The sequence below is a fragment of the Chionomys nivalis genome, chromosome 7 (genome assembly GCF_950005125.1).
Source record: "Chionomys nivalis chromosome 7, mChiNiv1.1, whole genome shotgun sequence".
Taxonomy (NCBI): Eukaryota; Metazoa; Chordata; class Mammalia; order Rodentia; family Cricetidae; genus Chionomys; species Chionomys nivalis.
Window position 1 is genome coordinate 49,200,724 of NC_080092.1, and position 17,193 is coordinate 49,217,916.

Consider the following 17,193-nt stretch of genomic DNA (forward strand, 5'->3'; position numbering starts at 1 on the left):
CCCAGGTACTATCTGTTCAAGTGTTTGAACACCCAGAGCCTCCATGTTTAAGTTCCAACTTTGTCATTCGAAGGTAGTTTCCTCCAAGACACTGTTCCTTCCCGAGGCGTCCACGGTTGCTGCTAGCTAGCCCGCTCTTTGCAATGCTGTTCCCATTTGTCAGTTCCCTGCATTAAGGTCCTATGCCATGCGCACTCTTGAAGGACAGGAACATGTCACTCTACCCAGCCCTCCATCTATTATGTACAATGTACACAGAAGGGGGAATGGCTGAGACCATGGGAGATCCTTACAGGGGATAGCACTGCTTCTGGCTCCCGGCTTCTGAAGTGGGTGAGTGCCTGAGATGGACCTGATACCCCCTGTGAGTGAGAATTCCCAGCTCGGAAGAGCACACTCACTGCATACAGCCAAGCCCTTCCCCAGCACATTGGTATGGGAGCCCCCCCCGCGCCCCCGTGAGGAGGGAGCTCCCTGAATTGCTGCCTTCAGAGCTGCAGATGAAGCGGTGGGTTATTTTTAAGCCATGGTTCATGAGTAGCTCCTCTCTAAGGCCTCCCTCCTCTTATCCCAGCCCCCAACAGTGCTGTTTTCCCCCACAGGAGGTGGGGGCAGAGGCCACCAACAAGAAGCGAATGGGTTCAATCTCCGGCATTACACACAGGAGAAACCCTAACCCAAGGGAGCTCCTGCCCTTGCAGGGAATGCCAGTGGTGCGGTGCAGGCTGAGTTCCCAAATGCTCAGGCCATTTTAAGTAAGGTTCACAAGCTCACAGACCCCAGGACTAAGGATGACTCATAGAGAGGGGGCCTGCAAACACGAGGCACAAACTTTACTCCATTCTGCTACTTCTGGCCTGGGTGTGTTGGTGACTCCAGGCTACCCCAGTAGCCTCCTTTCTTAAGAGGAAGGGGACTCTGAGGATTGATTTGTCAGCCTTGAAGAATATGGTTCCCGAGGCACAGAACCTATTTGATGTCAGCTCCGAAAGGTTTATTGAAATTCTTCTCCATCCGAATAATGCTCACTGTCGAGGGTAAAAGCCTTTTAAGAAATGGGATTGCATACGGCAAGCTCTCCGGCTTCGCCAGTCTCCTAGCTCAAGCCAGTGCTAATAGCAACAGCAATCTCAAGAAATGAGCTCGCTCTCTTGGAAGGCAGTTAGACCTGGCCCCCGTGAAAGCCGGGGGAATAGACACGTTCCTCCTGATGGAAGGAGACCTGGCCATGCAGTAGGGGCACGAGCACAGGCAGATCTGCGCTCCGGAGAATGAACGTGAGCCCAGCACTGAAATGAAAAAGCGTGGCGAGCATGGGCGGGTGACTTTCTTCATGTGTGAACTGAAGAGTTCCAACCCCGTCTGTGGCTTTAATCTTGCCTGACTGTGACCACGGGAGGCATTTCAGGTGTTCACCGAGCATATGTGCATACCCACCCCCATACCCACTCAGTGAGGCACATGTATGTAGCAAAAACAGATGCTTCGTGACACCCTTTGTTTATTCTGCCTAAAATGTACCCTGATATTTTGCTCCCCAAGTTGGGTCTTATCTCAAGAAACCTGATCCTGACCCACAAAGTTGATGTCACAAAACTAGTCAGTCACCACTTGGAAATGCCTGGACCAGACAGTCACTGAACTTACTTCCAGCTTGGAATTCCTCTCTTCGGATGTTTGAAGTGAAAAGAAGGGATTGGGGCAGCCATGCCCCTCCCCCCACCAATCTGCTCCAGTAGCCCAGCCCATCTAGTACAGGCCAGACTGGCCACACATCTCCAGAAACACCTTCGAGAGAGCTCACTGGTGCCATGCTTGAAGCAGAACCTTCAGAGCTAAGAATGAATCTTAAGACACCAAACCATTGTTTTTTAAAGAAAACCGTTGGTTTTAAGAAGTCCTTAATATATATGGGCTGGAGAAATAGCTCAATGAATAAAGCCCTCAATAATGCACAATTGTGAGGACCTGAGTTCAAATCCCCCAAACTTTGTGTATGGGGTAAAAACACTGCAGTTCATAGCAATAGCCTTGAATTTCAGCTGAAATGTTTTAAGCCTGTTCGTTTTAGGCCATGTTCATTGGTGTTGTGTGATGTGAGGGGCATGTGCAGTGTAAAGTGCCATGCATTTTTAGAGCAAGGCTGCTATGAAGTCACGTGACGTGGACAGCTTAGGTTCATCACACTTTTGAATTTGAATTTTTGGCTGTTGCATGTTCATAAACCTTGCACTGCCTCTAAGTTTGCATAAGTCCCACTTTCAGTTTTATGTCCCCATCAGGGAGTACAGCCCACAGCTTATGACACTGGAGTTAAGATAAGAACCCTCAAGTCTTGGGTGGTCTCTGGAAAAAAGACGGTGTTCCCAAAAAACTAAGCCAGAGGAGAGAAGAAAGGCTACTGAACCTCAGAACTGGGAGGCATCTGTTTGGGAGACAGCGCTGGCTAGCAGCAGACACTGATGGGACATGTGGGTCATGTTGAGGGTCCCCCAAGGGACTGACGTGGTGGTTACAGAGGACTGAGTCTGGGCAGGGCTGGCAAGCTCCTGGTTGGGTATAGACTATGGGAGAGTAGTAGGCTGCCCTCATGGCTGAGCAGATCCTCGTTCTTGCAGATATAAACACGTCTTGCTTACCACAAAAACAAATACCTTAAAAGAAATCTCAAGAGAGTGTTTTGCGTGGTGGGGAAGGGGAGGGTGATTTAAAACTAGATGCCACCAGTTCTCACTGCAGGGGACTCTTTCTCAGGTCCTCAGAAGGAACACGAGGACAGTTGACCAGGGTGGGGACAGGAAGTGCACCTGCTCCCTTTAGCACGCCCTCTCCGCCTTCCTCCACAGCTCCACAGCGAGGTGGAGAAACCACTCATGAACTTCCGTGAGAACTTCAAGAAGGACATGAAAAAGTGTGACCACCACATCGCTGACCTCCGCAAGCAGCTGGCCAGCCGCTATGCCTCGGTGGAGAAGGTGAGAGGCCAGGGTACCTAGCTGGTGAACCGCTGGGGACCTCTAGGACAGAAGCCAGCTGTGGGTGTTCCAGCAGAAATTTCTGTCCTTGAATGCTGCGGTGGTAGGGGGGCGTCCAAGGAACCCCTACCTCTCCATATGGCAGGCAGGACTTGCTACCCCAGGGCACTCAGACGACTCTCCCAAGGGCAAGTGGGAGCAAGGAGAAGCTGCGGGTGAAGTGGAAGTTGCCCACATGGGGCAAGGCAACCCCTATTTCCGTGGGACCACAGTTATTTTACATGGCTCCTGTGTCTGGGCCTCACCTCCTGGTGTTCCCTGAACTAATCTCCCCTCCCAGATGTGCAAAGAATCACCTTCCTGTGGTGGCCATATTATGGGAGGCAGGGCTGCTGGTGGCCAACCCTGGAGGAACAGACAATCTCCCCAGGGGCCCGAGTGTCCTATAGAACAGGAGTGGCGAACCGTGGCAGGTACCCAAGACGTGGCTTCACCTCCACCAAAGGCTGAGAGTGGATGATGGGGGGGGGGAGCTAATGAGGATGATGATGGTGGTGGTGATGATGATGATGATAAGGAGGAGGAAGAGGATGCAGGCACACTAAGGGCTGAGGCTGTGAGATAAATAAGGTGGTACCCACAGCCTTTTGTGCTCTGCTGGGAGGTATCTCAGGTGACCTTTATGGTTCCTACCAACCTTTGAGAGACAGTGGATTTTTTTATCATTTTAGATTTATTAATTATATTTGTTTATTTGTATGAGTATTCTGCTCAAGCATATGTCTATGCTTGCCTGGTGCCCTTGGAAGTTAGAAGAGGGTATTGAATCCCCTGGAACTAAGGTTAAGGGATGATGCTGAAGCCACCAAGAGGGTGCTAGGAATCAACCCCTGGGTCAGCTGCAAGAACAGGTGTCCTTAACTGCTGAGCCGTCTCTGCATCTTTCCAGCTCAGAGCCAGTGGTTTTAGAATCACAATATAGGCACAGGCTCTGGAGGGAACACACTCAGGACTGACAAGCCACATGCAGACATGGCTGGAAGACGGCAGGTGAAAAAAAAAAAAAACCCAGCTAGGAGTCATCCCTCTGGCTCCTCAATGCCAGGGTACCATCATTCATATGAACAGAGAATGGATATAGGTAGGTGGGTCGTGGAACCCTGAAACCTTGCTGCAGCTTTATGAACAGCTTCTCTGGACTTTACTCTCCCCCCCCCCGACGCCCTCCACAGGCCCGCAAAGCCCTCACAGAGCGGCAGAAGGACCTGGAGATGAAGACCCAGCAGCTGGAGATCAAGTTGAGCAACAAGACTGAGGAAGACATCAAGAAGGCGCGACGGAAGTCCACTCAGGCTGGTGAGCCCAGTAGTGTCCTACCAATACCAGCACAGAGGCAAGGGACATGTCTTCTGGTCAGGCTCCCGTTCCAGTGGCGTGGTCCTTCCCACTTCCCATCTTCCCCCTTGTAGTATCCCTTGTGCCTCCTCCCTGCCCCATGCCCAAGGATCTCAAGGAAAGAGGAAGGAAGCAGATAATCTACTCCAAGGTTGTAGTGAGGGCTCTCCAGCTCATGCTGTCCCTTCCATGGCCTTTGGGTTGGTCCAGATGTGGGTCCAGAGATAGATTTCTCCATGCACCAAGAGCTCGGGGAACTGTCCCTGTTTGAGGAGTGCAACCTCCAACCCGTCTATCCAAGATGCTCCACTTCCCCAGGAAGTTAGTTATACTGTGGAAGTGAACTCCTGCCCTGAGGACAGAAGCCAGCATTCAGTTTTAAAAGCATCCTTATTTCAGAATTTGCCCATATTGCTCCAGTGAGCAGGTTTCTGCTGCCACCTAGTGGTGACAATTAGCTACTGCACAAGGCAAGAAGATAAAGGCTCTTAGAGACAAGAAAACAACTTTCTCAAAGATGCCGAGTCTTCCCCATGCAAGGATAGTTTTAGATAATATCCTTCTTCTTGATTTCTGATGAACCTGATACAATTTGTATCATTCTAGAATAAAGTATCCACCTTAGATGCTATGAAATAAAGTGGGATAGAAATAAGTTGACAAAAATTAGATACACATCCTGGGTCCAGAAACATTTTCATAAATTCCTGACATGTTTATTGTAAATGGGGAGGGGACCCAAAGAGGGAAAGCATATATTCAAATTAATTCATTAACTTACAAAACAAAGCTATATAGCAAAAGCAGTATATTTTCATCCATGCTCAAGAGCATGTTATTCACCAGAAATAATCCCCAAATCACTCTCTGAATTCATATAAACTGGATCATGCTATACTCTATCTTTGATCTTGTTTTTCAATTAATGTGTCTTAGAAATAGCCCCTATCTCATTCTCGCTAAACCTCTTTATACATCTATTCGTGCGCATCGGACACTTTTATTTTGATTGATATGTTTTATTGTGGAGCCAATGAGAGAACTCGAGGCCTTACACATACTAGGCAAGTATCCCCACCCAGCTGCAGCCCCAGGCCCCAGAATTGTATCCAAATTTCTTTCACAGTTCCTTTGATAGACTGTAGGACTTAGAGATTGTTTCTGAGTGCTTGCCCAGGACCATAGATACTGTGTTTGTTAGTGGAACTGTAACTCTCTGCATATGGAGAGAACGAAGATGCTGGGTCAGAAAGTTTGATTCATTTTGACAGATATTTCCAGAGAGGGCTCCATGGTGTTAACCTGTGAATACCTCTTCCTCAAATTCTTGTCAGCACTGCCTAGTAACAAACTTGAAATCACTGGTGTGCTGGTAAATATATACATACATATATATATATGTATATATATATAACTTTGTAATTCTCTCTATAAAGGGTTGAGCTTTCTGAAAATACACTTACTATTTTTACAGCTCCCCCAACACCCCCCGCCCCAGAAAATCAAATCCTTGTTTGAATGCTGTGTGTCATTCTTAGTGACTGATTGACAGGTCGGGTGTGTGTTAAGGAGAGTCACTCCTGGTCTTCTCAACTGCCAATATTTTCCTATGCTTATCATTTGCCTCTTACTTTTGTTCTTTGGAGAAAAAAATAAGGTTTTGTGCTTGGGTTTTGTTGTTTTGTTTTGTTTTTTGTTTTGATGTTTTTGGGGTTTTTTGCTTGTTTGCTTGCTTGCTTTTGTTTTTTTCCTTGTCTGGTTTCTGCTGCCAGTTCTCTGTATAGTGGCCTTCTCTCTGCCAGGTCTCGGCACAGTGGCCTTCTCTCTGCCAGGTCTGGGTTTGAGGAGGATTGACTTGGGGAGACCTCCACCTGGAAGGAACCACTGACATTTCTTCCCTTCTGTTTCTTTTCTTCTCCTCCCCCATCTCTCACAATGCTCCTGGGAGGAAGAGTGTCTGGATCTGGGGGCAAGCAGGGGCTCTGACTTCAAGTTATCATCTCTGCCATGAGGAGTATCTTGCTATCTGCCTAATCTTTATTCCAAGCATGTTGCTCCTCTTCAAGATAACTTTTGTTGTTGTTGTTTTGTTTTGTTTTGTTTTGTTTTTCAAGATAGCATTTCTCTATTTAGCATTGGCTGTCCCCGGAACTCACTCTGTAGACCAGGCTGGCCTTGAACTCACACTTGGCTGAGATGGGATTAAGAGCATGTGCCAAGCCGGGCGGTGGTGGCCCACGCCTTTAATCCCAGCACTTGGGAGGCAGACGCAGGCGGATCTCTGGGAGTTCGAGGCCAGCCTGGTCTACAAGAGCTAGTTCCAGGACAGCCACCAAAGCTACAGAGAAACCCTGTCTCGAAAAAAAAAAAAAAAGAGCATGTGCCACCACTGCCCAGTCACAATGACTCTTTAAAGCTGCAACTGTCATACCTGTTTCATGGTAAGGCAGCTGAGGCATGGGCTGCTTAGTTGGCACACCCAGAGTCATGCAGCCTCCTTGGTAGAGTGAGGCAGCCCTGGCATTCCAGTTCCAGGACCCACTCTCTGAGGAAGGGCCCAGTCTCCATCTCCTGGGCTGCCATGGAAAGGAAGCAGCCTTCCCTACACCACTTTCGGGTGCTACAGATCTTCCTGAAACGTGTTCTCAAAATCAGGATGGACATGTAGGGCACCAGGAGCCTCACAGTGAGTGTTCATAAGGCAGCATGCTGCACCCACCCTGAAGCAGGGGACACCATGGAGGCAATCCAGGGAGTGAGATGCATCTATACGCTTCCCTCTGACTAATTCTCCTTGAACCAAGGGGTAGCCGTTGATTTTGGCCAGGAACGAAATGAAGAAAGCACTTAGCACAGCTGTTCTCCCAAGCACAGGACTCGTGGTTTTTCTGTGGTCAGGGCCTAAGGATGCGGAGCTGGTCTGGAATTAATATGGACAAGCCTCTTCGTTTTCCTCCACTTTCCCACCAGAAGGCACATGAGTAAGAGTTGTGTCAAAGGAATGACTCTGAATCCATTCAAATGGCTGCATTCGACTCTGAGAATTCCTAGAATGGCTTGTTGATGTATTGGAGTGAGTCACTTGGCTCCGGGGGTTGGCTCATAAGCTTCTCCCAGCATAAGCAGAGACCATGCTGCTCCGTTCTCACCAGAGCCTCCTTTACACAGAGCTGTGCACGTCCGTGTCTGCTCCTCTGACATGTTCCTCACCGTAGGTCTGGGGAAAAGTTGGCTTCTGGTTCAGCAGGTCTAGGCCACATCCTGACGGCCTGCACTTGTCACCAGTTCCCAGGGTCACTTGATGCCGTGTACACCAACTGAGATTTGTGTAACAAGGGTCTTGGGTGCCAGCATCCTTACTAATAGTTTGTGGTTACTTCATAGTTCTAGTCTAATTTTTTAAAAAGTTTGAGATACAGATGTCATTACAGAAAGTAGTATGTTAGCTGTGGAACTGTAGTGGTGGTGCATTCAGATTGCTGTTATAAAATGGAAGGTTGCCAAGTGCTGAGATTACAGATGTGTGCCTTGGCACCCAGGGCCATGTGTTGTCTCTTCCTGAGAACCTGAGCTCCTGAGGTCTGCAATCGAGTTCAGATGGCGCTCTGTGACTTGTCCCTGGGGTTTGCCCCCTTCTGTCATCCACTCCCTTCTCTTCTTCCCCCTTCATTCCCTGACTTTGCAATGACCACTGAGACTCTGGGAGAGCAACGGGCACAACCATGGGCACAGGAAGAGAAGGGCATCCATAGTGGAGACAGGGTGGCATGTAACAGGGCTTGATGGTGGCTGTTGGCTTTTCCCAGGAGATGACCTCATGCGCTGTGTGGACCTCTACAACCAGGCCCAGTCCAAGTGGTTTGAAGAGATGGTGACCACCACACTGGTATGTGACCAAACTGTAAAGAGGCTGATGGAGGATGTGCAAGCAGCCCTGGGCAGGGGACAATGGGCATGGGAGGAGGGAGGGGTGGTCACAGCAGAGATGGTCAGTAGATCTCTATCAGCATTGGAGTCCAGCCCTCAATCTAGTATCTACCCACGAATCCAAACTCCTGCTCCAGCGCTCCCTGCTCTATGAACTCACCAAGGGCCTGGTCTTGCTCAGTTCTCCTTTGTCTGTTCACTGAGGTGTCAGGAGCCACCAGGAATTTCCTCATCTCAGTGAACCATGGCCCTGCTATGATAGACAGAAAAGCAATGGAAAGCCGACATCCTCTCCCCAGTGCACACATGCTCATGCACGTGCACACACACACAGAGACATAAACACACAGACACACACACACTCAGAAATTGACACATGAATGGGAAGACTGGGGAGCTCTAGAGAGGCTGTGAAGGAAGACCATGGTGGCAGACCATGCATGCTATCTATCCTATATGTTCCTTTTAAAGGATCAATTATCTATCCATGTTGGCCAGACCTGCCTAGGCAGAACAGTAGTGAGTGACTGGTACTTGGAACAAGTGGGAGAAGGGGACAACATCATGCCCATTGTACAATCTATCATCCCAGTGTCCAATGTCACCCTTCCTGTCCCCTAACCAGCTACCTTCTCCAGGTTCTAGCCCACCTAGGAAGATTATCAGCCTCCTTCAGGGTCAGTGCCCTGCTTTTCCTCGCCCCCGTTAATCCCCTAATTAAGCCCCCTTCTTTACCTCCCTTCCAGGTTAATCACCTGGGCAGTGACCTAGTTCCCCACAGAAAAACAGCCTAATCCCCTAGAGTCACGGAACCAGCTAGAAACCAACAACAAGCCTCTCCGCTCTTCTCTGACAACAGTTGCCGATTTCCCAGCCTGCTTTGCTCCCTGCCTGGTCTTCCTTGTCCCTCGACACTAGGAGTGGGTAGAAGCCAGAGAGCTTGAGAGACTGAGAGCACCCCCACACAATCCTGCACTCCACCCATCAGCTGGAGAACAAACACCACAAATTCCCCCCTTAAATGCTGCTCTTCCTCTAACTCCATGCCACTTTGGGCCAATGGGGACAGTCGTAGAACCTCTCTCTGAGTCCCAGTGAGGACATTCAGACACTGCACGTGTAGAATTCCATACTGAACTGGCAGAGACACTCCTACAACCTTCTTCTTCTTCCCCCTAGAGATTGACTCCTTCTTCCTCAGCATCCAGAGGGTCAGATGGGCTGGGGATGCACAGCCAGGACTTTGTATATAGAATACTTGGTGGTCTGACACCTGCCTGGTGGGAAGGTCCCTGAGCTAAGGAATGGCTCAGGGGCCTCTGGTCTTTTCTTCTTCCTCTGCAGGAGCTGGAGCGGCTGGAGGTGGAGAGGGTGGAGATGATCCGACAACATCTGTGTCAGTACACACAGCTGCGCCATGAGACAGACATGTTTAACCAAAGCGTGAGTGCCCCATCTATACGTTAAGACTAGCAGGACAGACATGGCATGATTGTCCCAGAGGCTCACATGATTCATGCCTAGTACAAGAGGCAGCTTCTCCTGACTTAGGCTGGATCTGGCTAGGCCTTGAATGTATGTTCTTCCTGCCTCAGTTTCCCAGTGCTAGGATCACTTCATCCAGCTTTACGATGGCTAAAGTAACTAAAGACCTTTGACCCCCATGTGAATGTGCTTTAGAAAACAAACCAAATACACAGCTTCTAAAACAGTAACCAGTGCCCAAAGGCAGGACTGTTACCCAAGGGAAGACAGATGGAGGAAGAAGTTCCCTTTAAGACAGCCTGCCCTCTTCTCCAGGCCTGGGGTCTGCAGGCTAGCTCTGCCTCTCATGGTGCTCTGCACCCTCAAATCACCTTCTAGAAGGGCCTGGAACCTTCTAGAAGGGCTGCTCTGAGGTGGTTCTCCAACTGCAGCAGCGTGGGAGGCAGGAGACACCCCAGTCCAGCTACCACCTCTGACAGTGACCCCTCCTCTGTATCCCTTGCAGACAGTCGAGCCCGTGGACCAACTGCTGCGAAAAGTGGATCCAGCCAAAGACAGGGAGCTCTGGGTCCGAGAGCACAAAACAGGCAATATTCGCCCAGTGGACATGGAAATCTAGACCTGCCTGTGTGGTCCAGGGGGTTCTGCTGAGGAGAGGGGCGGGGGGTCCCTTAGAGAAGGGGTGGATATGCCCTATTACCTGCTGACCTATTCACAGAGAAGGAGGAAAAGAGCCGGTGATGCCAAAAAGAGGGCCTAGCCAGGGGCTCCCCAATATTTCCAGGCCATAAAGGTGGACTCACAGCCCTGACTCCATCTCAAAGATTGAAGCCTCCCCTCCAACTTCCACGCTGTGCTTGTCACTCTGAGAACAAACTGAGGCGAGAGCCCTGGGATCTCCCTGCTGAGTTCCAATGGGGTGGCCATCACATGCCCGTGCCCCAAGGATCTAGGGCATGTCCCTCCAGCTGACTTCTATCTTCAGGGCAACAGGAAGAGGAAGGGAGGGAGGCCTCTGTCCCTTAACAATGTCAGGACCAGAATCAAGGATAGGAGGCACAGAATAGCTCACAGCCCACACCCACAACTTTTTTCACCCTCCCCTACTTTCCCCCATTACATTCCGAGAGCCCTATCTATTTTTTTTCATCCCCCACACAGGGCGGGGGGTGGGGGTATCTTCTCAACCCAACTCTGGAGAGGTCAGGACAGAACTACCTCAGTTGGCACCCCCAGATCATGGCTCCCATCAGTTTCCGATCAGACATTGGCTGTAAAGTCTACCACAGAAGACTCAACCTGCTCTCCCTTTCTGCCTCTTTCTCAAAAAGGAAGCTCCCCACTCTCACCCTGACACCCCTTCCCAGACTCAATAGAAAATGTTTCCAAAGTCCTCAGATAGCTGTGTGCATGTCCAAAGGCTTTGTGGGTTGGATCTCAGGAAAATCTAGACTGCCCCTCAACACTATGACAACCTTGTCCTGAGCTCTCCCAGGCTGCTGACCACATGACCAGGTCCTGTGGGATGTCAGTCAGGGTCAGCCTAGGCTATTCTCTGATGGGTCCAGCTGTGTATGTACATGATGGGATAGGAACTGATGTCCTCCTTACTGACGCTGGACAGCACTGCAGACTCTGAGGCTGCAGGTTATTGACACCTAGGAGAAGGAACTTTGGGAAGTCACATAGTGAGCAGGGGGCCAGCAGCTGGGAACTTGTCCCTGGGAGGTCATCCTTCTTCATCTTTCCCACAGGCGACTTAATATTTGACTTGTCTGTCTCCCCCAAGGGCAGAATCCTCTGAGCACACAGCCCACATCTTTTAGTCTTTCATGCTAATAACAGACAACTTACTAATCTCGACCCTTTTTGGCACCTCGTCTACAGAACCTCCCATGATTCTTAGAAGGATGCCTAATACATTAAAACAAACTAAGCATCGTCACTTTTCTTACTGAAACATCTCAACCATAAAGGCCATCATGAGGACATTTCACCAACCTGTGCTCCACATTCCAGAATTCGGCATGAACCATGACACCAGCTGTCAATATTCGGATATTATTTCCTGGTTTCTGTATTAAAAATGGGTGCTGTGGTTTGGCAACCTAATTTGTGAGTGATGGTCAAATTCCAAGTCTTGTCATACACAGGGGTTTGGGGTACCATAATGTGGCTCATGACTTTGTTCCCTTACCCCCATCCAAAGGGTTCAAAGTTGTCACTTCCTCCAGCATAACCCCAGTTGGCTGATGTGAGCCAATTTATTCTGAGGCCATTCCTTCTCCATGGCCACCTCACCTCCTTTTTAGTCTATCCGCATATAGACTTTCTCCCATTGTTCATTCAGGAAGCATTCTGTTGTAGACAAGCAATGTGTCATCAATCTGAGGACAGGCTACAGCTCTGTCATCCAAACAAGCCCTCAGACCTGTGTTATGAGAGTCCCCTCTTCCTGAGATAATCTCGGCTCTCCTTCTCTGCCCATTTGAGTTCTCGGAGGTACTGGCTGTGTGCTGGTTTTTTCTGCATCTGTTCGTTTTGCACACTCGTTTTTCTCAGCAAATGCTTGGAACTGGGTGTTGAGTGACGGAACTAGTCTGTGTCTAGGAGGACACGGTCCATCCGCAGGTAGACAGGTGTGTTTAGACCCTTCTGGAGAGAAGGTACAATCCCACTTTGCACTGGGATCTTAAAGTATTAACACTGTTAGGTCTTAACCCAGCAGAAAGACTTGAGTCTCGTCACTACCAAACTCTCAGCTCATACCTAGCTCCAATTTCAGAAACAGTTTTGGTTGCTTTTCAGTCCCTTCCCCTGTACTACAAATAGAAAGAGTGAGAACATGGAGGACGAGGGTGCCAGGAAATGACACCCAGAACTATGAGTCAAGTGTCCAGCCACCTTGTGGGTGAAATTAGGATGCTGATGGCATCTGAAAACCAGAAGTGCGTACCCGAGGTTGAGTGTTCAAGTGTTGGGGTCCTTGTTCTGTTTGCAGTGCTGGGGACCCAACCCAGAGTCACGTTTGTCTAAGCCAGTGCGCCCCCACTTAGCTACACCCAGCCCTGTTATCTTGCTTTTGTGAACCTGTCAGTGCTTAGGTTCTGAGAGGCTTTGGCTGGGTTTGTTCAGGGTGAGCGAGCATCCATTGTCCAGGCTGCGAGCTGCACAGCCCTTTCTACCTGCCCTTGCTCGGGAGTGCCAATGCACTTACGCTTTGTCTGCAAAAGCCTGATTTAAAAAAAAAAATCTCTAAAATGAATGATGTTCAAAAAAAAAATGGGTTAGTTGCCATGACAACCTCCAGGAAGAGACACTTGTTATCCTTCATTATTTTCTAGTACTTTTGAACAGTCCCACAGTGCACAGGCCATTTGAAGGATGGGGACAGCAGCCCAGAGCTGTCTCTGGGACTGCTGTGGGGGCCACCTTTCTACCTCCACACAAGACCCTGCTGTCTCGGGAGGATCTCCACAATGGTTGGTTAATAGCTGAAACAAAGTATCCAAATTCATGACAGGAGATTGTGTCTATTCCTTCTGGGAAATCCAGCCAATTACCAGGGTAATGGACGGGTGTGTGAGGCTCTTGGCTAAGCCATAGTCCTTTCATGGAAACACAAGCCATAAAAGTCAAAAGGTGTCAAAAGACTTGGCTTGTTGGAGGGCTTGTTCCCAGCTGTGGGTAGCCTTGACAGGAATGTGAGCAGGAGTATGAAGAAGCTAGGGAAAGCATTGTACAGACACAGAATAAGAAAGCAGGTCAACTGCCCGATGGCTTAGCGGGGAGACCCCCTCACCCCATAGTTGTCCACATTCCAAAAAGTACCCTTCCACCCCCCTTCTCAAGGTAACCAAGGTGTGATTAAAATACAGTAAAATCCACCCTTTAAAGGAACACAGTTCTTTGAACCTTCACATGGATGATCTTGTCAACCAACCAAGATTGGCATGCCTTCATGTCAGTTCCCTTTGCCTACCACTGATCTAGCAACCAGATCTAGTTGTCCCTTTAGTTTTGCCTTTTCCTACAATGCCATGTCATTGGAGTCACATGGATACAACCTTCTGAGTCAGCCACGATGCCGTGTGTCTCAGTAGAGGGTCCCCTTTCACTGCTGAGTGGTATTCCATCCCATGGGTGGACCCCAGGGTTCCCTTAGTTTTAAAATGAGTTTTTTATGCCCTGGAAGTCATAGTCCCAGATCTCCTGTTTGTTTGACTGATTCCAATCCCCAGTCCATTGCTTTCTACATCCCGTGGGCTCCTTCCCCAGACCCCCAACTGTGCCCTCGGCTGGTTCTGATGCTGCACTCACTTGGTTGGTGATTCTAGTTTTGGGTCAGTACGGAAAGCAGGAAGGAGTAGCAACAGAATGTCACCCTCCACTGCGGCATCGGACTATTTCTCCATGCAGGAAAATCCTCTCCTGCAGGGGGCTGTCACCTTAGTCTTCAGGGCCTGGCGTTTATTGAGAAATGGCCCGTGGGCACAGCTTGAGCCTTCCCTGAATCTGTTATATCATCTGGCAACTGAGGGTGCTTGTCCTAGGATCTCTCTGAAGCCTTCAGATCCAGTGTTCTCCCCCACGGCCTGTTTGCACCCTATGCACGTGGTCATGTGTAACCTGGCATCATCTGCACAGCTGTGGCCAGAATCCTCATGATGGACACTTTTCTAGGTAAACCCAGATGGAGCTGAATCATGTCACTAGCTGAGAAGTACTTAGTTCAAACCCTCAAAGAAACTATAAGTCAGTACTAGTACCTTCTGGGTCTGTCCCCAGGAGCTAGGATGACTATAAAGACAGGGCCAACTGATCGAGTCTTTGTGTCTGGCTGTGCTTTGACTTGCCAGCACTCACACAGACTAGCTCAAGACTACACCTTACAACCGGCAGAGACAGGACCTAGCCCAGCTGAGGTCAGGCCAGGCTGAGGGTGGCACCTACTCCTCCATGCTGTCTTAGTGAGGTACTGCCAGGTGAAAGGTGGATCCTAGAAGGCTCTTGTGAAGCTCCAGGTAAACTGAGGCATTCCTAGAGTCAGATGAGGGTCAGAGTTGGGGAATCAGAACCCAAGGATCTCATATGAGAGGCAAAGCTGCTAAGACCCCCGGAAGAAGGGACTCGTCCAACCCCTCAATTGCTGGTTAATCGTTTCTGCGGGAAAGTTCCTGAGGTGAGGGACCTGCTCCTCAGGGGGCAGGCTCCAAGAGGGGCTCAAGATGAAGGCTCCACTGTCTTAACCTTCTAGTGCTGGGTGGTGGCTCTTGGGGACTGAACTATGGAGGCTTGGGCTGGGGGAGTGGGGATGGCCTTTAGACACTTCCTGGATGATATTGGAAATGAGGCCCCTTTGTATTTGAGGGGAGCTCCCAACAGGACTTCAATGGTAGAGTGTGAAGGGTCAGAGTCACAGGGTGACACGGGGACAGAAAGAGAGAGCTGGGCCTGGCTCTGCCGTGCTTCCCAGTCTGACCCGCACCCTGAGGTCGCACCCTGTCAGGACTTCTACGTGCTCATCTGTCCCTCCCTACAGCTTCCTCAGCAGACAGGTTCTTGGACCCAGGCATCAACATTCCAAGGGACACCAGCCAACCTGGGTGAGGGCCCGATTCTGTATGTCCCCCCTTCCCCGGGGAATGAGATGTCCAGTGGCATCCCCTTGCAACCTGAACACATCAGCAAACCCCATGAACGTGGAATTTTCTAACAAAATAAACTCGCTTGTTTGGTCTGTTTTCTGTAACTTTTGCTAAATACTTTATACATTTTTAATGTTGAAAAGCGGTGTCTCCTGCCAGCATTCCTCGCCCGGGAGGAATGTGTTTATTCCGCGCTGTATATCTCTCCATGCTCTGGCTGCCTAGACCAGTAAATAAAATGGATGTAATATAAGTTGTAAGTAACACTGTCAAAACCCTGATCCCAATGGAGGCTGTCTGCCTCCCCCACCCCGTAATCGCATCTGTGTGTATTAATTCTGAAGAATTAAATGTTTAAATTAGAGTTTAAATCTTGAAGGTGTTTGCTATGTAATTGACCCATGCTATTCCAAAGTGTTTTCAGGAAATCCAGTGCCATCCTTCCCTCACCCCCTCCTTCAGGTCTGTATACACTTGAGATGCTTAGATTTGTCCCATGAAAAATAAACTCTGCAGAGACCATGGGTCCCATAGAGACCCTCTTTCCTAGAAAGCCACATGCTTTCCTTCCCACACACAGTCTCAGCGTTCCTCCTGGACTCGAGACACCAGTGATGGTTTCAGTTCTGATGACTTGGCTGACAGACAAAGGATCCCAGGACCTGGATGCCCAGATGGACACGGCATTACTAGTTCCAGCCTTATACATCCCACTCCCCAACTTCCGGCATCCCTTCCTCCTTTGGGGTTGCTGTTGTTCTTTCTTTACTCATTCATCCACTCGTGGATTCAGCAAATACTAAGCATGCATTTCCTGTCACTCTCCTCACTGAGTGCTGGGATTACCTTGGTGAATGGAACAAACAGCTCTGCCTTCATGCTTGCTGGATAACAGGACCAGAAAGAAAAAGCCCAGAGAGCTACTTAAGGGCATCGCTCTGAGCAACTGCAGAACATAGTGTGGAGGGACCAGGATGGCAAGGCTGTGTGATATACCAGCGTGATTGGAGTGGCCCTGGAGAGAGGGTCTCAACTGATTAGGCACAGGCAGACAAGGGAGGGAGCCTGACGAATGCCAAGGAAGAAAGTTCTAGATTAGTGGTTCTCAGCTGGTGGGTTGCAACCCCTGTGGGGGTTGAACGACCCTTTCAATATCCTGCATATCAGATATTTATATTGCAATTCATAACAGTAGCAAAATTATAGTTATGAAGTAGCAATGAAATAACTTTATGGTTGGGGGTCACCAAGACATGAGGAACTGTATTAAAGGACTGTAGCATTTGGAAGGTTGAGAACCACTGTTTTAGATCAAGAGAAAGCCATGCTAAATGTTTGAGACCAGTGCGGCTGGCGCACAGGAGAAAGCTGGGAGAATCCACTCAGGGAAATGGTAGCAGGATGGGGCAGGGAGGGTCTACAGAGTGGCGCTAGTTGCTATAAACCTTTGATGTTCACTCTAGAGGATAAAGGCATCTTCATGGTATGTCGCTGTCCACAGGGGGTGTTGGCCATAGGTAAGTTTGGGAGGGCAGTCCGTGCCTACCTGGGTGTTCTTTGGAAGTAAAGCCAGTATCTTAGCAGGTGGGGAAGTTCTGAGGTGACTCTGAGAATCTGGGTCCAGGCAGGAGGGACAAGCAGCCGTTTCCCACACTGAGGATGGCTGGGCTTGAGAGCCCTGAGCAGGCTGAATCCCCCACTGCTTCCATTCTCCTTTCCCCTGCCGATACAGACTGTATGAAGCCCAGACTCCAGGCCAGGGA

At 49.5% G+C, this 17,193-nt stretch overlaps 1 protein-coding gene across 8 annotated transcripts in view; it reads left to right on the plus strand.

Annotated features, from left to right (window-relative positions):
* The window catches only part of Gas7 (growth arrest specific 7), a 222,847-nt gene extending 207,053 nt beyond the window's left edge, over positions 1 to 15,794 (plus strand). For all 8 annotated transcript variants that reach the window (XM_057773633.1, XM_057773639.1, XM_057773634.1 and 5 more), the window contains 5 exons: positions 2,847 to 2,975; positions 4,208 to 4,331; positions 8,177 to 8,256; positions 9,642 to 9,740; positions 10,288 to 15,794. In XM_057773633.1, coding sequence (XP_057629616.1) covers positions 2,847 to 2,975; positions 4,208 to 4,331; positions 8,177 to 8,256; positions 9,642 to 9,740; positions 10,288 to 10,401 — 546 coding nt within the window. In that variant the 3' untranslated portion in view covers positions 10,402 to 15,794. The remainder of the gene's footprint in view (positions 1 to 2,846; positions 2,976 to 4,207; positions 4,332 to 8,176; positions 8,257 to 9,641; positions 9,741 to 10,287) is intronic.
* Positions 15,795 to 17,193: the final 1,399 nt, after the last annotated feature.